Genomic DNA, 21622 nt, shown 5'->3' with positions numbered 1-21622 from the left:
TTCAGATATGCTCGCATTCATAATCAGTCTTGGTTTTTTTCTGATTTAATTTTCCGAGAGCAATATCTCGCCGACCTGTTGCCTGGCAACCAAATTCATTGCTATTTGTGTATGAACTAGTGATATTCAACAGCCTAACTATGCACATGGTCATTCAATATCTCATCGATGTTGAATTGCAAGTGCCTAGCGGACGTGGTCCATGGCCAAGCAGGTATCCATAAAAATTGCCTGCGTGCTTACAACCATGACTCTTACTATGACTTGTAAAAATTACACACATTTGAATGCAATGCTAACAGTAAGATCTGGCATCGAAGCTTTATTGCAATAGCTGCGAAACATGAATCAGCTCTACAGCTGGACATTTCTAGAGTGTAAGCCTGGAGGTCTACGGAGGAGGTGGGCTGGCGAAGGGTCCGTCCGGCGCGATGGGTCTGTGGGGCTCAGAATGAGAGCAGCCGGCTTGGGCCCTCGGAAACGCCAAACCGTTCACCAGCAGCGCTGGAAGAGAGGGACGCTACATCAACGAGAAAGGTCAGAGCTCGGGTACCGTCACGTAGTCTGTTAGGGGGAGAAGGATACGGGTCCGGTGGATCTCTGGAGACCCCCCGGGGGTTCCCGTAGGACCTGCCTACCCAGGTGGGGCCTCCGGGTGGAGGGGTCGCTCTTCTCTGAGGAGGCGGAGGTGCTGGAGGTGCTGTTGGAGGCGCTGGACTTGACCGAGTGGAAGGACTGGTCTAGAGGCGCCGTCGGGATGGGGTTGGACCGACCGGCCCCCACTGACAACGTGTGGCTCCACTCTGAGCAGGACCAAACACAGACAATGGGGAAACTAAACAGGGATACACACCAGTGAAACCAGATAGACTGGTTAAAACAATACAAATACACACTGGTTAAAAGGTACATAAAAACAACATTACGTCGGTATTTTGGTCTCTTCGCTAACCCTAAAAAGGGATAGCGGGAGCCCATCCTGCGTTCCTCAGGCCTAGTTCACCAAACTATCACCATCATATTACCCAACTATCACCATAGGTCTTTTGTCAACTCACCGCTGATTACTTTGCTACAGTATGATGTGTGACTGCTACCAAAGTAGTAATAATAATAACATACATTTGGAAAGCATATTCAAAACAGAATGTCATGCAGCTCAAAGTGCTTTGTGTGTCGTTTCAACCTCCAGGCTGAGACAGTGTAATGTTATCGGGGTACCAGAGTCATCCTCCAGGCGAAGGCAGCCGCACAGATGCTTCCTCCACTGCCTGCGGACGTTCTCCCTCATCAGGCAGTGGAAGATAAAAATAAACAGCCCTGGAATGGAAATGAGAAACCAAAACAGCAAATGAATTAAACATGAAAGAGCCTTTTTTTTTACATAAATTATTAAGTTATTGCTGTTTGTATGTATTTCCTAAAAATAAACAATGTTGTGGGTTCACAAGAACACAAGGGCTGAACGACCAAAATACAAACGCCACACAGGAGTTGAATGCTCCTCAGATGCAGAACACACAATAACGCTTTTCCAGAGCGTCCTGACCGAGGTCGCGGCGTACGTTCTCAGCATTGCTGGACGTACACCACCTCTCTGTCCTGATCCTTTACAACAAAGCTTGTTGCGTGTCCCCACTCCCTCCCTCCCAGGGTCTGGGAGGGTGGGAGGGGGGAGGGACGGACCTTGCAGGCTGTTGAGCGCGGAGAACAGGTAGAGCAGCGGCACCCGGGCGGGGCCCCAGGTGAGGAACCCAAAGGTCCAGGTGAGTCCCAGGAGCAGGGTGAGGCTGGCCACGCCCTTCAGGTCCCTCAGCAGACCGCCGCTGATGCCCGCTGGCCGGTTGGCCCGCATGCGACGGATCTGCATCAGCACCACCCCAAACACCTGCAGAGAGAGAGACATTAACACCACCCCAAAACACCTGCAGAGAGAGAGAGACATTAACACCACCCCAAACATCTGCAGAGAGAGAACAGCACCACTCGAAATACCTGCAGAGAGAGAGAGAGAGAGAGAGATCAGCACCACCCCAAACACCTGCAGAGAGAGAGAGAGCGAGAGAGACCAGCACCACCCCACACAACTGCGGAGAGAGAGTCATATTGGAGAATGTTCTGATTGGAAGGGTGTTGTGAAGATCAAGACGTGTGTGTTACCGCTATGTTGAAGAGCAGCACCAGACCCACGTAGCCCACCACGGTCACGTAGAAGGTCATGTCATCCTGGATCCAGCAGCTTGTTGGACAGAAGAGGTAGTTGAAAGTATGGGTCACGGCCAGGCAATGCCACAACCAGTAAAAGCTTGGAATGCTCAAAACACACAAATTAGGAAATCTTTATCTTTTATTTGCTGTACATTGAGTGTGGCACTTTATTTAATAACCCATTTAATTTGTTTAAATATCCGTTCAATTATTGTGACACACCACTTTATTTAATGGAGAATACACTTTTTTCTAAGCAAACATTAATTTACACTTTTATCTTCATGTCATCCCATTAGGTTCTCCTCAAACCTCCAGTCTGGGATGAATAAAGTGTATGATGTGATGTGTAGAAACTCACAAGCCAGACAGCATCATCACTTCTGCCCTGGTGTCAGTATAGAGGTGGTTGCTGTATGCATCTCTGTTCAGCACCAGCACCAGCACGCAGACCACCAGGGGAATACCTACGATAATGTAATGTTAATGTAATGTAGCTAGCCTCAGTATAATGTATCAGATAATGTAATGTAGCTAACCTCAATATAATATAATGTAATGAGAATATAATGTAGCTAGCCACAATATAATGAAACATAATGATAATAAAATTCAACTAAGTTCATTATAATGTAGCTAACCTCCACATATTGAGAATGATAATGCCATGTAGCCAACCTCAAAAATAATGAAACGATAATGCAAATGTAATGTAGCTAGCATCAATATAATGGAACGCTTAATCCTAGTGCCATCTCACTAACAAACTTACCTCATTATAACCACACGTCTGTTCTAACAGAATTTGAGTAGTAAGTTGTTTACCCAGCTGCCCAGATGTAGTACTGCTTCGTGGACATTGTTTGTTGATTGGTTTGTTTCTTACAACTGTTCTTACTAAGTCTTTTATCAAAATCTCTTCCACAGTGAATTCAGATCATTAATTCATTGGGCGAAGGTAGGGGTTTAAGTACGGGTAAGTTGTGGACCTTTTTGATAAACTCTGGGACTTTCAGTCAGGAGTCAAATTGAACGACCTTACCATATTTTCAGCCAAATGTATTTTTACTTTAAAAAGATGACATAACCATTGCAACCATCATCTCCCATAAAAATTTTCTTCCATTCCTACAATATTTGATCAACCAGGAGTATGGAGGGAGCAAAGACGTGTCACATACTGCAGCATGGCCTAGTTGAGCTCAAAGCCCAGCCGGCCGCCATGCTCCAGTGAAACCCCAAACAGTCATTGACTGTGAAATATTCATGTGAAATATTCCTTGAAAGCCAGAGTTTCGGATTAATAGTGAAATTGCATGTTTGCCTCATGCGTTGCCCTCTCTCCATCTCAGAAGTATTCCTTCGACTATCCAGATGAGTTTATAACCACCGCTATGAGTCACCAGAGGGCACTTTTCACATTCCTACGATTCTTAGATGGTAATTTGAACACAAAAGTTAAAAAAAAAGAATAATCCTTCGAAGACAGCCGTTTTCCACAGTCCGATATGCAAATATATGCAAATGAGTCCCACTCAGAGGTGATGGAGGACATTGGGGTGTTTCATATTCATAGATACTGGCGTTCCCAATACGCAAAAAGTTTGCACAGAGGGCACTAAGCCATCTACTATCTTTATTCATCAAAAACCTGAGTTCAGTATTTGTGTAGGGGGTGTGGCTCTCAGCACATAATTAGACAGGTGTTGTTAATTACTAATCACCTTCTTCTGCAGTCGCACTGAAGGCTCAACGCACTGCAACTTAATAACTAACATATTACATGTGCGCATGTGCAGCATTTAAAAAACACATTTTAAATTCAGACAGAATAACACACTGCATGAGTGTGTGTTAAAACACACTCGCTCACCCCATCCAAGGATGCAGAACTTTAGGATGTACGAGGGCACGTAGACGTTGAAGACCTTGACCAGGGCCAGGTACATGTTGACCGCCTCAAGGCCCATCCAGGTGAATGAGGCCAAAAGGAAGTAGTGGAGGGTGCTGGCCACGCCCACACACAGGCCGTACATGCCGAAGGAGGACAGCCAGGAGTTGAGCAGGAACACCACATTGAGGGAGAGCAGCGCTAGAGACAGGTTGATGAGGATCTGGGAGGGGTAGTCACGACGCAGCTTCCTGGGTGAGAGCGGCGAGAGAGACAGTTTGATGAGGATCTGGGAGGGGTAGTGAGAAGAGGTGCTAGAGATTGAGAATAAGTTATTTGACTAATGTAACAAGTGTTAAAGTGTGTGATAGATATATATTTATATATTTTTTTTTTTGTATATTACCACCTGCATACCTCCCTCTTCCGTCATGTAAAGCTTATTTATTTATATTTCCCCTTTTATTTTATTTTTTTCTTCCTCTTCCTTTCTTTTGTCCCTGCAACTACCACTTAACACATACCCATAGGCACACACCTTCCACACTCACGCATAACATGACCAACCCGTTTCTACACCCTAACCGCGACCACTTAATGTGAACCACAGATCACTCCACCCAATCTTTAATACCATCCCAGTGTGTTTGTCAATTGTCTTGTCCAGTCACGTTTTGTAAGTTCTGATGTCGTCCTGTATCCTTTTCCTCTGTCGTCTGTTGTCTGTCTCTCACCTTGTCGCGTTGTGTGTGTTATGTGGTACACTTTATCGTGGGGCTATAATCCTCCCTCCCCTTATATGGATTCAGAACCTTACTAAAACAGGGTGAATTGTTATGGTAGGAAAATAGTAAATGCAATGTATATAGATCTGAATGTAATATATTGTGTATGCTATATATATGTATATATTAGAGCTGTCAGTTAAACTCGTTATTAACGGCGTTAACGCAAACCAAATTTAACGTCGTTAAATTTTTTATCGCGCGATTAACGCAATTATTTTCTATAAAAAAAAAAAAAAAAAAAATTCTTTGGCTCAAAACAAAGAAGCAGTAGCCTGACTGCTATGTTCAAATGACATTTGTTCAAAGCAGTCGTTTAATTGCACTATAGGCTCTTTTTTTGTATCGTCCTGTTTTGATCAGTGTATATGCCAATGTTGTTATCAATAAAAAATCATTTGCACAAGGCAAGCCGATGCACTTCACCATGTTGATAAGAGAATTAAAATGAGAAGAATTATGGGACAAAAAAATCAAGGGATATTTAGCATAGAAAAATAATTTGCGATTAATCGCGATTAATTAGAGTTAACTATGACATTAATGCGATTAATCACGATTAAATATTTTAATCGCTTGACAGCTCTAGTATATATATATATATATATTGCTTCATTAAACCTAATGAAGAGGGGTGGTGGCGAAAAAATAAATAAAAAGTGTGATATTTTTATATAAACACCCTATTACAGAAAGTAAAGAATAGATCATGTATTGACTGCTTTATTGGAATCTAGGCTCACTTATTCCTAGATAATAATAATCATTAATAATCATTTAATATAATCATATTTTATTGAAAATTAAGAAGTCCCAAAGAGACTTGCAGTGAGCTCAGATCCATGTCATTAATACGGAGCATTTTGCTTAAGGATGCCTACAGGGAGGATGCAGACATGGGGGGAATCGAACACAGAACCTTTAGACTGAGAGTCAACAAACAGAACACCCTAGCCACTGCCTTACCATGCCTCACCCCCCCCCCCCCACAGTAGACCCAGTGTGACCATAATGAACCAGATGGTTCTGAGCCAAGACCAGAAGCAGCTCTTACTCGAAGGCTGTGTATGTGAGGACGGTGACGCCCAGGAAGAGTGAGGACACGCCGCAGCCCACGTAGGTGATGAAGGTCAGCACCATCTCATCATGGGGGTCCAGCTCTGTCCGGGAAACGTCCTAACAAACACACACTGTGTGACCCCTTTAATAGCAACGAGGTGTTAGGTACTGTACCTCCTGCTCAACGGGGTGTGTGATTGATGTGGGACTGCCGTGTTACTCGTGTGTTACTCGTGTGTGACTGGTGTGGGACTAGTGTGTGACTTGTGTGTTACTCGTTTGTTACTGGTGAGGGACTGGTGTGTGACGTACCAGCAGCACCCCAAAGTGTGTGAGGTGATCACACAGACAGGTGGTGTAGTCAAGGCTGGTGTTGTGTGTCCGGCAGCCGCGACTGTCCCAGCCACCGCGCCCCTCTGCACCCAGAAAACACTATGAAGCACTCTCCTTCATCATCACCCTCATCACGGTTTAGTTTATTTAGTTTAGTTTATTTGTTTATAGTTTTGTGGACAGTCCCCTTTGAGAAGGAGCAGCGGTCATCTTCAGCTGACCAATCAGCACTTATGCATCGTCTTGATGACACCTAAACATCATTCTATTGAAGATGTTTCAACCACTTATTTATACATATACTCATTATATACCTTTATCTCAACTACAATCATAAATGTAATTATTATCATCATTATTTAGTGTAGTTGATATTTATAATATTACTCCTATTATGTCATACATATATATATAGATATAGATATATTGGTAGAAAGACCTACTGTTCCTGTTGAAGTCCCAGTAGACACACTGCACGCTCCTGTTGCGCTTTGACAGAAGGATACAACATTGTTGCAGTTTAAGAAGTTTAAGATACAAGCTTTCAACAAACAACTACGACTGTAGGGATATTCTCTGGGTCATCAACACTGACATAGAGATGAACCTACCCTATTGGGCACCAGATGGTGGAGCATGATCTTCACGTCCTGGTCCAGGTCTGTTATTGGACGGCTGGCGTTGGTCACGCTGGCCGCCACCACGAACGTGTTGAGCCTTTGGTGGCGCTTAGTGCTCTGGCAGAATCACCCCAATACAGATGTTAAGCGGCTTGTGGCTAACGGCTAGCTATGTTACCAACATGCTAAACCGGTGAAGAGGGACATGGCAATATGTGGGATGAGTTGTTGTGTGTTCCCAGTAAACAATGGACACCACTTTACAATATCGCCTAACATTCACCCACTCATGCACACATTCGCACACCGATGGCGGTGTCAACAATGCAAGGCGACAGCCAGCTCGTCGGGAGCAGTGAGGATAGGGTGTCTTGCTCAGGGACACTTCAACACTCGGCTAGGAGGAGCTGGGGATCAAACCGGCAACCTTCTGGTTACCAGCCAGCCCGCGCTATTTCCTGGGCCTCATGCCGCCCAGGTGCTCCCTTTGTTGGCAGTTGGGTTAAAGAGAATTTCTCATCCTGCCCAAGCCAGATAAAGAACAGAACTGAAGAAAGCCCACTTTAGCGTCGTCTCATATTTAAAATGTAACAAGAAGAGCCGTACCTCTGGCTCCTTGAAGAGCCTCTCGCTGCCAAAGAACTGGAACAGGACCCTGGGTGGGGTTAGGCTGGGGGGGTCTGGCTCGGGGAAGCTTTGGTTCAGCGCAGATGGCAGAGAGATGAAGGCCACGGTGCCCAGGAAGGGAATCGTGTTGATGTGTATCTGCAGACACGACCAGCGCGGGACGAACGTAAGCCGACGGTATACAGGATTACACACATTAAAGCGCATTGTATTATTGCAACATCATTGGTGTTATGGCAATCTGAAAGGTGCAAATGTTCATACATTATTGTTATGCTTCAAAATGTCCTGTATGGTAATAAACTATTTACATAGTATGATATATGTATAAAATAATAACCATACTATTTTAATTAAAAAATTATAATAAAGTTGCTGTAGGTAATTGAGTGTAAATGCATAGAAATCTGTAAACTATAATTGAGTGTAATGCGATGTGAGAATTGTTTTCTGCAGAAGACAATTTAGATTTAGACCATTTCAAACGTTCTTGGCTCATTTCATGGTTCATTTCTGACCCATCAGGGCAGCTCTACCTGTTTGGTTCAGGGAATCCTCACCTGTCAATCACGGGCAGGAAATGCAGCGCTTGTCAATGGCAGAGAACAGGAGGGAGGGGGCATTTGTTTGGGTTGTTAAGACTCAAACTCTTTACTCTCTTTGAGGAATACAAGTACCTGGGGGTGTACTTTAATAATAAGTTGGACTGGACTAGAGACGCAGAGGCTGTCTACAAAAAAAGGCCAAAGCCGACTCTTTTTCCTCAGGAGGCTGTGGTCCTTTAACATCTGCCGGACGATGCTGAGGATGTTTTATGAGTCTGTTGTAGCTAGTGCAATCTTCTTCACTGTCACATGCTGGGGCAGTGGGATGAAGGTTGCAGACGCCCACAGACTTGACAAACTGATAAACTGATCAGGAGGGCCGGTGATGTTGTGGGGGAGGAACTGGAAACCCGGACGACCGTGGCAGAGAGGAGGATGCTGTCCAGGCTTCAGTCCATCTTGGACAATGTCTCACACCCTCTCTACGACACACTGACCCAGCAGAGGAGCACCTTCAGCAGAAGATTCCTCTCACCCAGATGCACCACAGAGCGCCACAGGAAATCATTCCTGCCTGTGGCCATTAAACTTTACAACGCCTCCCTTAGAAAGTCATACACCCCCTCTCTGTGATCTCTGACCTCAAACAAGGACTATAATTCTTGCACTTTTTGCACAATACTTTTGCACAGTGCTGTCTTTTATATGTATGTATATATAGTGTTATATATATATTTATATTGTCCTTCAATTTATGTTGTTTGTATATTCGTATTGTATCTTTTATCTTTTATGCATGTATATATATATATAATAGTATATATAATATTTTATCTGATATTTTATCCTTAATATTTGTGTATGTATATCTGGAGTTGGTGACAAAAATAATTTCACCCTGGGATTATTAAAGTATTAATCAATCAATCTCTTCCGCTGTTTTCTTCTGTTACGCTTTACAACCCTCACATCTTACCTAAAGCAGCTTTTAAATGGCTATATATATATATAGATATACATATATATCTATATATATCATATCATGTATATTTTTATATATATATATATATATATATATATATATATGATAACAATATCAGGATATTAATAATAATAATATAACTCTTATTGTTGTCCTCATCATCATCCTCATCGTGGTACCTCTGGATTCAAGACCCCCAGCGTGGAGGAGACCCCGAAGCTGAGGCTGCTGAAGGGTCCCTTGGGGAGGTCCACCACGGCCAGGGCCAGGGCTGGGGCCTCCAGGCTGAAGGAGCCGCTGTGGCCCTGCAGGTGGTCCCCCACTGCCGCTGTGATCTCCAGGATCCTGGGGGGCAGGGAGACAACAGCATGGGAGATCTCAGGTGAATAAAACCCAGGGCTGTTCTTCTCACCATGGTGTCCACTTGCCACCGTATGAGCGTCCTCTTTTTAGTGCGAATTTAAACGGTGAGCAGTGTGATAACCATAAACCCAGAGGGAGGAAACACACAACTATTTATTTTGTCTTCTCCTATTTCATTTCCAGTGTTCTTTCGCTGCTCTAGCTGAATATTAAAGTGTTACGTTCGTTTATTTTATGAGAACAAAAACATTTTGAGAAAAAACAAAATGGTTCCCTTTCTTGCTCCATTGAACAGATGATCAGGTTGCGAGAAGGGTCACCTATCGCACGTTGCAGGTTTAACTGAACCATGTAGACCCCCCAGGAGGTTCCAGTCAGGGGGTCCCAGCAGAGAGGTTCTGGGTTTGAACCCCCTCCCTAAGAACATCTACAAATAAAGTACCTGTAAGTCACTTAGCATACTAGCATAGCATAATTATCTGCTAAGTGACTCCACAGTGAGCTGGGAGAGAGAGGTGGTCCTCACAGGTTGGTGACGACCAGTCAGCATACTGAGGGTCTGCTTAGTGACTCCACAGTGAATCGGGACAGAGAGGGGGTCCTCACAGGTTGGTTAAGACCAGTTAGCGCCACAGGGTCTGCTAAGTGACCCCACAGTGAACTGGGAGAGAGAGGTGTTCCTCACAGGTTGGTGAAGGGCGTCAGGTCGCTGTCCGACTCCAGGATCTCGGAGATGAGGGAGATGAGGGCGCGGGCGAGCTCCGGCGTGACCAGGCTGACGTTCAGCACCGACCTCAGCTTGTTGAGCACGGTCATCAGCTCCGGATAGGTCAGCTCGGAGTGGTCGCTAAGCAACCGCTGGATCAACTCCACCACGTCCATGCTGTTCTCTGGAAGAGGACCCGGCAGCGCGACACATGTCATTAACATTTAGTACGCAAACACTTGTATCTGGTGGAGCACAGCATACAAAAATACAACAGTGGGGTAAGACTGGGTCGTCGTTTGTAGCCTATTATTTAATAGTGTATACTTTTAAAGAAACAGGACAGGCAGATTGAGTCAGGTCACAGATTAAAATGAGCTCACAGTGATCAGTAATGTAGGCTATAGTAATGCATGTCATTATATGATACATTTGGTACATACACTGATCCATAAAAAGCACCAGCTGAGATTTTTTTTCATATTTAATCATATTTTTTGTTCATTGAAAAACCTGAAAGCAGAATGGTAAAGGATGCGTAGAGGGGGCAGCATGTGGACCCACCAGGAGTGACGTCTATGTGGTCCAGGTCAGGAATAGTTTCCACCATTAGGAGGCACTGATTGGTGTCTGGAGCCGACCAATGAGTGCTGAGGCAGAGTTTGCTGTTGGTCATAATATGGAAGATTGGATGAATCTGATATCAGATGTTTTGTCCGGTCCATAATCAAACAAATCAAACCCAGTGTGTGTGTGTATGTGTGTGTGTGTCTGTGTGTGTGTGTGTGTGTGTGTATGTGTGTGTGTGTGTGTGTGTGTGTGTGTGTGTGTGTGTGTGTGTGTGTGTGTGTGTGTGTGTGTGTGTGTGTGTGTGTGTGTGTGTGTGTGTGTGTGTTAGGGTTAACGGAAGCGTTTCGACTATTGATTTTTGAGTTAGCTAATTATATTTTGTATATTGAATATTGAATCATAAAAAAAATCCCTTTTTATGATTCAGCCTCGCTGCTGGCTAGTGGTTAGAGTCATAAACCCAGTGAGTCAATACCACAGGTCCACACACAGTCTTTAACAAGGCTTTCCTCTGGCCAAGGGAAACACATGGCTACAATGTTTGTTGGCTTAATGTCTTTTTTAGTGTCTTCTGCTTGTGGTCAACAAGATCAGAGGCTCTGAAGACCAGAGAGCAAACAGATTAAGGCTCACCACCGGGCTGCGTGGGGGCTGTAAAAGTGGAAGGTGGACCAGCTGCAAAGGAGTGAAGGGCCACCTGCTGCCTGCTCTGATAGACAGACAGACATGCTGGTCGGATCAGGACCGTGGGTTAGTCCGTCTGCCTGTCTGTCTATCTTTCTGTCAGTCTGTCTGTCTGTCTGTCTGTCTGTCTGCCTGTCTTTCTTCCTGTCTGTCTGTCTATCCCCCACCCCCCATTTAGTACCAATGGTATCCCCCCCCCCCCCCCCTCAGTACTAGTGGTCCGTCCCCCCCCCCCCCCCCCCCAGTACCAGTGGCGGGTGGCGTTGCGCTGGGCGTTCCCCGGGCAGGGCAGGGTGGCGTTGCTCTGGGCCTTGGTCGTGGGCCACCGGAACAGCCCCTTCTCCGTCTTGTGGCTCACCCCTTCACACTTCACGATGTCTGCAGTGAAGAACACACAGTGACACTTTCCCCTCCCCTGATGCACTGAGCGCCTCACGCTGGTTCTCCACGCCAAGTGCTTGTATTTACAGTTGTGGGTCGGGGATTTTAACACCTATTCGGGCCAAAGTCACCAAAGGTCACAGTTTCAGTGGCATCTGGTGACCTTCACCAAGTGATGAGGTTTGGTCGTAGGAATGTACGAGTTCTACAGGGGGCTGGAGGTGCAGTGTGTTTCACGGGACACAGTGAGACTCACGCGTAGTAAGGACACACACATACAAACACGCACAAACACACAAACACACAGAGTGCATGACGTATGAGCTGATCCTGCCTTACAGATACGGCTGATGTTAATGTCCCGCTGTAACATGCTGTTGTACGGTGTCTCCAGCAGCTGACGCAGGAGCTCCTCAGCGGGGTTGGAGGGTGACGTCATCACCCGGACTTGAAACACACAGCTCTCTCTGCGGGAGGAGGAGGAGGAGGAGGAGGAGGAGGAGGAGGAGGATGAGGAGGGGTTTGGTCAGCTTACATCAATCATAAATAAAGAACAAAGACACATCAACGCTTTTCAAAGGATTCAAGGAATCGGACAAGCAACTCTCCAGATGTAGTATTTTCCATGTGGTCAACCATCATGGCTTTTTGCCTTAACTTTTGTTTTCAAGGTTTGGTAAGAATTTCCTATTTTAGTGAATAATTGTACACAGACATATTTTTCAGCTATCACCGAGGTAATACATGTTTAGAAGGGCTCTAAATGTTATAAATCCCATACCTTGACGTGCCATTGGAGATCGCCTGAAAAAGTAAAAACACTTAAATATTGAAAATCATAGTCATAAAGTGAGTTGTACTATTGTTAGTTACATTACTTACCCTTTCAGAGATTGAGACATTTTCTTGATCTCTGAAACAAAATATTAATTATGTATGTGCTTTCATCTGCAAAATGGCAATAGATTATGAGGTTACAGATTAGAATATATATATCTATATATAAATATATATATATCTATAGTGACCTAACCTACCAACCCATCCAACTAGCCACCACCTACATACCATGCTAGCTTCCAACCTTGATAATGACCTACATCGTCAGCAACCTATCACCCACCCTTCGACCCACCTGTCTGCCTACCTACCTGTCTACCAGTCTACCTACCTACCTGTCTATCAATCATCCTACCTACCGGTCTAACTGGCTATCTGCCAGTTAGACCTCTCTGACCTCTCTACCTTCCTACCTACCTACAAACCGACCTACCTGTCTACCTGCCAGCCTATCAACTGCCTACATACCTACCTGTCCATCTGCCCACCTGTCTACCTGCCTTCCCAACAACTGCCTACATACTTACCTGTGTACCCTGCTTCCTGTCTACCTGACTACCTGTCTACCTGCCTGCCTACCTTAGGGTCTTGAGAAGAACCTTGAAGTTCAGCACGCTCATCCTGTCCTCGGGAAGTGTGTTCTTGAGCTGTGGACATTGGAGAAGTTCTTATTTGTTCTTTAGTTACTCCCACAGTGGAAGAAGATCAGGCACTTTTGGTCGGAAAAGTTTCGTATTTGAGAAGAATAACTCTGTAACAAACCCAAGTGTGGAGAAAATCCTCAGGATTCCTGACCCCTTCCAAGGAAAAGTTTGCTTGGACATCAAAATACAGCTCTGCCAAGGACAAAGAGCGGAACGAGAACTGAGTGTTCCTCCTCTGTGTGACGGATGGCTAACGTGACCAGACTGGTACGTTACACAATGTAATTATTGAAACCAATATTTCTCACCATATATGAATATAATTAAGGATCAATAGAAAGATAGATGGACAGATGGATGGACAAATGATTGTACATACCAGACAGTGCATTCAAGGTGGTGACTGGTATTGGACTGGTAGAAGTGCTGGTCAGGTCATCGCTGAAGCTACTGGTGGCCACTGGGCTGAAGGGCTGGCTGCTGGGTGTAGTGGGGGGGGTGCTGGAAGTCGGGGTGGAGGTGGGAGCAGACGGTGTTGTCTTCAGAGTGCTGGTTGTGGAGGGAGAAGAGTTTGTCTCCGGAAGAGGTAGAGTGCCACAGGGGAAGGCCTCTGAGGAGGAAAGGTTAGAGTCCAGTCTTAGATAAATACCGTAAAACCTCCGCAGGCAAGGTGGACGTTTGTCTGTCCACCAGGGGAAAACACTCTCCAGGGTGGACGTTTGTCTGTCCACCAGGGACAGGCCCTCTCCAGGGTGGACGTTTGTCCACCAGGGACAGGCCCTCTCCAGGGTGGTCGTTTGTCTGTCCACCAGGGACAGGCCCTCTCCAGGGTGGTCGTTTGTTTGTCCACCAGGGACAGGCCCTCTCCAGGGTGGTCGTTTTTCTGTCCACCTGGGACAGGCCCTCTCCAGGGTGGTCGTTTGTCTGTCCACCAGGGACAGGCCCTCTCCAGGGTGGTCGTTTGTCTGTCCACCAGGGACAGGCCCTCTCCAGGGTGGTCGTTTGTCTGTCCACCAGGGACAGGCCCTCTCCAGGGTGGGACCAGTTCAGCCACAGGTCAGATAGACTCAGCCTACGACCAGCAGCTTCCGAGTACATTCATAAAACAAACATATTAAATGTCATAGTGTAAAAAGTTAAAGGTATGATGTTTAACAAATGTACTGGACTAAATCATAAAATGACCATGATATGTCATCAGAGATTAAGGCAACATGCGTGGAAGGTGGAAATACTGGGTCCTCGGACATCAATGCTAAAGCTAGTATGTTGTTCCCTCAAACGTATTGTTTGTTTTTGTTTTGGATGGGACCTGTGAGTTATCATTCACTGTTCATCGAGTAATGCTGGCTGCCAGACATGAAACTGATTGGCATGCAAACGCAGCATGCCTTGGTCATGGAAGAAAGCAATACAACTGGATCAACTGAGATTCCTCTCCATTCTACCAAACCTACAATGCCTCATCCACTATCAAAAAATGCCTTTTCTCGACGTAAAGATGTGTAGGCCTGGATGATGTAGTGTTTTGAGGGCAAACATTTGTGCAAAACAAGAGAATGGGATGGGATAGAATAATGTACAGTATGTGTATGATTGTGTCCGTGTGTTGCTGCTCTACCGATAGGGGTTGTGTAGATGCTGCCGTTGTCCGCCAGTATCTGGACCCCTGTCTTGTTGTACGAAGCTCTCAGGAGCCTGAGGATGTCCCTCTGAAACGTGGCCACGTCCCGGTAGGGGATCACGTTCAGGTGGGCCAGGCAGTGGAACCTGCACAAGGACCGGCACACAACAGCCCTGCTTTCAGTCCCGCTGTCTGTCAACACACACTCCCATGGCCAGCAGGCTTCCTCATCCCGTTGGGGCCCATGACCCCACCAGGTTTAAGTCCGACTTCCACACACATCGCTTGAACCTTGCAACATCTGCCCGTAACATTCAATGTCTGCATGAATGCGTTGCACGACACTGTTCGCGGCGAATCGTAAGGCAGATTAGTTTCACAGAGACCTTTGTGAAAACATAAATATATATATATATATATTTAGCAATTTTTTTTTCGTTAAATGGGGAATTGGGATGTACTACTGTTGAAAGAACATTTACCTGCTGAAATCACCTGCCCACCACTCCTGAGGAATGTAAGGAAAAAATAATGAGATCAACTTTTAACAGTTTATCTTTATAATTTAGACTCAATTATAGTGATATGATACAACAAAAGATGCAATCTAAACATTTGTGAGTAAATGTTACTGTCTCAAAATCTCATTACACAGTAATTAAAATATTTCAGTTTCTTTACCTTTCTAGATCTGTCTTCAGACAGCGACCTGTTAGGGAGAATTCGTTCATGTAACCTGTGTTATTACAATTCTTTGTTCAATTCGTAGTTCAAACACATACTTTTTCAAAGTAAGATGTCAAAGCATTTGAGAGAATTTCATGTTGGACGTGTGGTCGTACTTATTCAGTTGGGACACAGACACTCTGTTTATATAGATGGTGGAAGCCAGCACGTCTCTTAGCTGAAGCAACAGACAAGCAAACAGACAAACAAACAAACACATACATCAAGGAGAGAGCCTGCTCTCTCTGAACATAACACATCGAGGTAGGAATACTGCAAATATCAAAATTCAATGTAGCAGAACAATTACGTATATTTTAGTCTGTAGCCTATACATATGAATCGTACTAACTAACCTAATACAGTTTGATCATAAGCTTAATGGGGTTGGGTGGGGGAGGGGCACCGAGGGACCCTGGGGATGACCTTTGACCCGTTAACACTGAGGATTATGACGGTTAAGGTTCTGTACATAAAGCGGAGGCCATACCCAGATGTGAGCGGCGTCCCGGGCTTTGTAGTGGTCGGTCACGGCTCCGTCGTCACACCCTATCCGGAACCTCAGTCTGACCTCATACTTAGACCACTCTGACCACCAAACACCACAGGTTAGAGAGACAGGTTAGATTCTTATCTGTGTAACCCTTGGAAGATTACGCGTTGGAGCTCCCCACAATAATGAGTAGCTGGTGCATAAGCATGCAACAACGAGCTATCGATTACGGTGCAGAGCGCCTTATGTTTGTATTCCTGGGACAGCAGGGAAACATCAATATTGAATCTGTGGACAGAGGACATCAAGGGGCGCTTCTTTCCACATAAAGATGATATTTGTCACAGAGTATGAACATCATGCCAAGCTTGGGTAAGAGCACACAGAACAAGGATATTCAAACTTGGGTTGAATGTCACACACACACGCACACACACACACACACACACACACGCACGCGCACGCGCACGCACGCGCACGCACGCACACACACACACACACACACACAGAAATAAATGTATTAAAATAGTTATTTTTAGAAAACTCAAATAGGGGAGGAGGACATAAAATAACTGGACAGGATTGTGATGGTTCCTTCAGCTCACCACAGGGCAGCTGGCTCTCAGGATGCTCAGGGCAGCCAGGAGAGGCCCAGGCCCCCGACTCCCACCTCACCAGGTCCCCCTCCGTACAGCAGAGTGAGGTCACTTCCTGTGCGGTGCGCTCACGGTCCCAGACGCGAAACAGAGACAGGTTGCCAATCAGACGGCCATCGGGGTGTAGCGTCCCGTGTGACCGACAGTGGGAGGAGCCCAGGGTGAGGGTTCCCTCCTGAGCTCTACCAGAACAGTGCAAGTCTGCAGTTCTCTCCACCACTGGAGGAGAGAGGGGGGGGGGGGGGGGAGGAGGAGTTTTACATATTTTACCATTTCAATTAATGTTGTGTTTCCTCTTCTCTCAAAGCCTCTCTCTTCATTGTGTCATTGTAGTTTTTTGGCTGACACATCAAAGCTATTCCAACATCAGCAACCTCTCCAACTCTTTGAACAGTCGAAGGAGCTAAACAGCGACGAGACCATACCGTACATTCACACGCATCACGTCCTCTTCGTCTTCAACACACCTGGCTCGAGGGCCACCATCTCTCTGTCCACGTAGAGCGTGGGTTGGCCGCGCCGCTGGGCCCCGGTCAGGCAGAAGGAGTGCCACGACCCCCCGACCAGCAGTACCGTGGAGGCTGAAGTCCACTTCTTCCCAAACATCCAGACCACCAGATGCTCACCACTCCCTCCCAAGCCGAGCTCCGCCCGCTGCCCTCCAGCTACAGGGGGGGGGGGGGAATCGAGGTTCTGCAAGAACTTGTATCTCCTGTTTGGCTCAAAAATGAACTTTTTGAGGCATTTCCCGATCTTACTTTTCATCCACCATGTTCTGTGTTGTAGGGACATGTTCATTTAAAGAACAATGGCGTAGCTGAACCCCCACACTAAACCTTATGTTAACCACACTCAATATAAAGAGTGGTGCGGTCCCTGCTGATCCCCCTACCTACCTGAATGATACATGAACGCAGTCCACCTGGAGGAGGCCTTCTCCTGACACACCACGATGAGGAGGAGGAGGAGGAGGTGGAGGAGGTGGAGGTGGAGGTGGAGGAGGAGGAGGAGGAGGAGGAGGAAGAGGAGGAGCAGGAGGAGGAAGAGGAGGTGGAGGAGGAGGAGGAGGTGGATGATGAGGAGGAGGAGGAGGTGGATGATGATGAGGAGGAGGAGGAGGAGGAGGAGGAGGAGGAGGAGGAGGAGGAGGAGGAGGAGGAGGAGGAGGAGGAGGAGGAGGTGGAGGAGGAGGGTGATGAAAAGGATGAATGGACACAGGGGATATAAAAATAAGTATTATGCAAGATCATATCTACATTTTTGGCCAATACATATGATCTAATGTTTGCCATGTCAGTAAGGCATCATGGCCCCCTGGTTTGAACTCTGGGCTACTCTATATCAAATATAGGAATACATTTGGTTCAAAAAGTCTACAGAACATTGGGAGATTATTATATTTTTCTCATACCACACACAGATTAGCAATAAAATCCCTATTACTATTCCTGATGTAACCCATTACCAAATGATACCATGTTCTGGTGCCAGCTACTAGTCTGAACATACATTGATGATCACCTCAGTGGACCTTGACTGACCCATGGGAACATACCTGGAACTGAACATGCATGCAGACGGTAAACGCCTCCAGAGGCGGGAGGGATGCCTCCGGCCTCAGCCTCCAGTGGGTGCAGCCTTCAGAGAAGACGGCCATCTTCCCCCAAAGGCTCTCCTTGGTGGTGCCGGAGCCTCCACAGAGTAGAGTACCTTACTCAACCTGCACTCCATTACTGTATACTACTCTGCTATACTGCTCGCTCCATGGAGGAGAGGAAAGTGTTATGGAGGAGTAATCAAACGTTTCTTAAGGAAAAACGGCCTTCCCCGGTCGCTCTGACTCGGAATGATTAAGATTGACATGTACTTACAACTCTACAAAAATACTAAAGTAGCATCAAAGTAGCTACAAAAGAAGGAAGGTTAAGCATGGTCAACTTACATGGTGCAGGTTTATGTACACCAAACTATTACCACACATGTAATCATCCCTTTGGTCTCAATAACATATTTAAATTTGTATTGATTTTATTTTACCCTATTATTTGAACCCTCGCACATCTTGAATGTTGCCTCACCAGGCATGCAAATAAAGTGTCACTTTATTGTTATTGACACAGGCTGCCTGCGCTGAAGACGCTGCTATCATCAAGTTCCAGTGTTGTTTAAATACGGATTCTACATCATTTAAAACGTTTTTGTTGCTCAGTATGGTTCTCATCACAGATTATTTAATTAATCTGTGTCATAAGGCAGAGGATGGAAACTGGGAACATGTATACAAACTTCTGAAAATCACTGCTAAATTGTTTACACCAATATGAAGCTGTGGATTATTGCAATATGCAAATGAAATAGAATATACGTATATGTGAAAAAATGTCCCTCTCATGCTCATCGTACCATGACAGCATCATCCTAGCCAAAACATCATGTTGGTTTACAACATAACAGAGTGTGTATCTCTATGTACACCAGTAGCGAGACAATAAACGTATTACTGTCAATTAATCCCATGATGATTGGTTTTATGGACCTTATTTATGTTGAGCATTGTTTATGTGAGAGAGAGGTGCAATGATTGTTTAAAAATAGTTTTAAATGAATACATTTTACTTTTACCTTAATTATTTTTTAAGGTAATTGATGACAAAATCATCCTAAGCAAATATGGCCATAATGTATAATTGTGGGTACTTTATAACTTATAAGCATTATAGTGGTCATCAAACAGTTGGGAAGTCTCTAACCTCTAATATCCAGGCAGGAGGTGGAACAGCGGAGGAAGAACAGGAGGAGAGCGACCTGCAGGCTCATTCCAGCTAAAACAAACCATCTTTCATTTCAGAAACAGGCTGAATGAAAGGTCCTACATATACATCCACAAGAAATATTACTGTCCAGTGTCCTCTTGTTCATGCATGAGATCAATTTACGTTTTGGTGAGATAGACTTTAGTCAAAGCATAATTTGACTAATAAAGTATCAATACATTTGTAGCATATACATATACATATATCTATGTATATATATATTATCGATATTGTACATCAACATGTTTAATACAATATAAAGATAGACTACTTTTACTACCAACTAAAAAATGGAACTTACCTAATTGAATATTCTCGAGGATAACTGAGAAAATTGACTGATAATTGAGATGAGGTGGTCGCCGCCTTCAGAACTATTTTATTTTCCTTCGAAGGTTATCCAGATGAATGAGGTGTTGTTTAGTGGTTCACAGGTGCTACAGTGAACCTGTTCCTTCATGAACCGTATCCATCGTTTGATGCAAATAAGTCCAGCCTGGACATGCGTGTGTGTCTGTGTAAGTTACACCCATAAATGGAAATCCCCTCCCCTTCAACCCTCCCCCAAATATAAGTATTTCTAAAATGAAGGCTACCTGTTATGTGTAACAGCCAGGAAATAAGGCATCCATCTTGACGTTCATAAGATCCCATTTATCCGTAGGTCTGTTGCTATACCTCGTCAGGCGAAACATGTATCATTCACCCACCTGTACTGCCAAGGCGACAGAGTGAGATGAGTAATTTCATCCTCCATGAATCAATATGTAAGCAGAATCAAAAGAAAAGAGGCAACAACATAAGTGACACATTTTATTTTCATTTAAAAGATAATTGAAAAAATAGATCATTTCTTTTTATCAAAGCATCGTCTTGGAAATTTAGTTATTCCCTGTTTAGCAATTCAAAATCAAGAGTGACGCAAAGTGCTAAGAAATTGCAGCAAGCATTGATCCTACATAGTGAAAATGCAGAAAGATTCATTTAAGGGTCACAGTAATGATATATAAACATATAGTCTGCAATACATAATACATAATATATAAAAACATGCCAATCCATAATTTCATTTGATTCAGCTATTAGATAGCAAATGTTGAAAATACAACCATTCAAATCAGCTCATGTGAGAAAGTAGAGCCCCACTAGATGTTAGAGTAGAGCCCCACTAGTTGTTAAAGTAGAGCCCCACTAGTTGTTAAAGTAGAGCCCCACTAGATGTTAGAGTAGAGCCCCACTAGATGTTAGAGTAGAGCCCCACTAGTTGTTAAAGTAGAGCCCCACTAGTTGTTAAAGTAGAGCCCCACTAGATGTTGGAGTAGAGCCCCACTAGATGTTAGAGTAGAGCCCCACTAGTTGTTAAAGCAGAGCCCCACTAGTTGTTAAAGTAGAGCCCCACTAGATGTTAGAGTAGAGCCCCACTAGATGTTAGAGTAGAGCCCCACTAGATGTTAAAGTAGAGCCCCACTAGTTGTTAAAGTAGAGCCCCACTAGATGTAACAGTAGAGCCCCACTAGATGTTAAAGTAGAGCCCCACTAGATGTTAGAGTAGTGCCCCACTGGATGTGTCTGCAGGGTTCACTTGTTGGCGCAGTCGGCACAGAGCACGTCCTTCCCCTGGGGCACGAAGGACTTGTCGGCGAGGCCAATGGAGCACCTCTTGCAGGTGAAGCAGAAGTCGTGCCAGGAGCAGCCATCATACTTCACCACATTCACCGCCTTACCCAACCCTGGGGGGAGAAGGTCCTGGGTTAGATACGTTTAGAGGGACAGACGGACTGTCAGACCAATGAATAGATAGTAGAGAGATAGATGGCTAGACAGATAGATGGCTAGAGAGATAGTAGGCTAGAGAGGTAGATGGCAGAGAGAGAGATAGTTTGCTGGACATAAAGGTGGCTCGAACTAGAGCGAGAGATAGAGGTATAGAATCAGAGAGAGGTAGAGGTAGAGATAGAGGTAGAGATCCAGATAGAGATAGAGAGAGATATAGGTAGATAAAGAGGGCCAGACCTGTGATGGGGTTGTGGCAGCCAGCACACTTCTGGGCCACAGATGACTTGAAGCAGCCC

At 45.1% G+C, this 21622-nt stretch overlaps 2 protein-coding genes across 2 annotated transcripts in view; both read right to left on the bottom strand.

Annotated features, from left to right (window-relative positions):
* Window positions 1-296: 296 nt before the first annotated feature.
* adgrg4b (adhesion G protein-coupled receptor G4b) lies at window positions 297-18394 on the bottom strand. Its single transcript, XM_030361052.1, has 31 exons — window positions 18293-18394; window positions 17634-17676; window positions 17205-17402; window positions 16687-16956; window positions 16079-16176; window positions 15705-15766; window positions 15544-15571; window positions 15345-15370; window positions 14860-15008; window positions 13618-13848; window positions 13357-13430; window positions 13174-13241; window positions 12637-12667; window positions 12536-12558; window positions 12094-12221; window positions 11622-11751; window positions 10684-10784; window positions 10099-10303; window positions 9230-9395; window positions 7503-7661; window positions 6888-7013; window positions 6720-6765; window positions 6256-6359; window positions 5939-6060; window positions 4082-4350; window positions 2570-2675; window positions 2161-2239; window positions 1687-1888; window positions 1222-1320; window positions 639-803; window positions 297-504 (listed from the first exon to the last, which is right to left on the bottom strand). The coding sequence occupies exons 1-31, from the start codon at window positions 18392-18394 to the stop codon at window positions 392-394; spliced, it is 3723 nt and encodes a 1240-aa protein (XP_030216912.1). The 3' UTR covers window positions 297-391.
* A 1956-nt stretch (window positions 18395-20350) lies between these two features.
* Window positions 20351-21622, bottom strand: part of LOC115546914 (four and a half LIM domains protein 1) — a 10132-nt gene continuing 8860 nt past the window's right edge. The window contains exons 5-6 of the mRNA XM_030360743.1: window positions 21564-21622; window positions 20351-21280 (exon numbers count right to left, since the gene is read on the bottom strand). The exon at window positions 21564-21622 is cut by the window's right edge and continues 128 nt beyond it. Coding sequence (XP_030216603.1) covers window positions 21129-21280; window positions 21564-21622 — 211 coding nt within the window. The 3' untranslated portion in view covers window positions 20351-21128. The remainder of the gene's footprint in view (window positions 21281-21563) is intronic.

Source organism: Gadus morhua, chromosome 7, assembly GCF_902167405.1.
Source record: "Gadus morhua chromosome 7, gadMor3.0, whole genome shotgun sequence".
Lineage (NCBI taxonomy): Eukaryota > Metazoa > Chordata > Actinopteri > Gadiformes > Gadidae > Gadus > Gadus morhua.
The sequence above is the reverse complement of the archived record's forward strand: the minus strand, read 5'-3'. Positions and strand labels throughout refer to the sequence as shown.

What these genes read in the sequence shown, in the direction of transcription:
- adgrg4b (XM_030361052.1), bottom strand. Translation starts at nt 18,394, where the DNA reads ATGGCCGTCTTCTCTGAAGGCTGCACCCACTGGAGGCTGAGGCCGGAG. An exon ending in TGGGCAGGTGATTTCAGCAG is followed by an intron (nt 15,009 to 15,344) that starts GTAAATGTTCTT and finishes GTCCTTGTGCAG; the next exon opens with GTTCCACTGCCTGGCCCACC. An exon ending in CGCAACGCCACCCGCCACTG is followed by an intron (nt 10,785 to 11,621) that starts GTACTGGGGGGG and finishes TATGACCAACAG; the next exon opens with CAAACTCTGCCTCAGCACTC.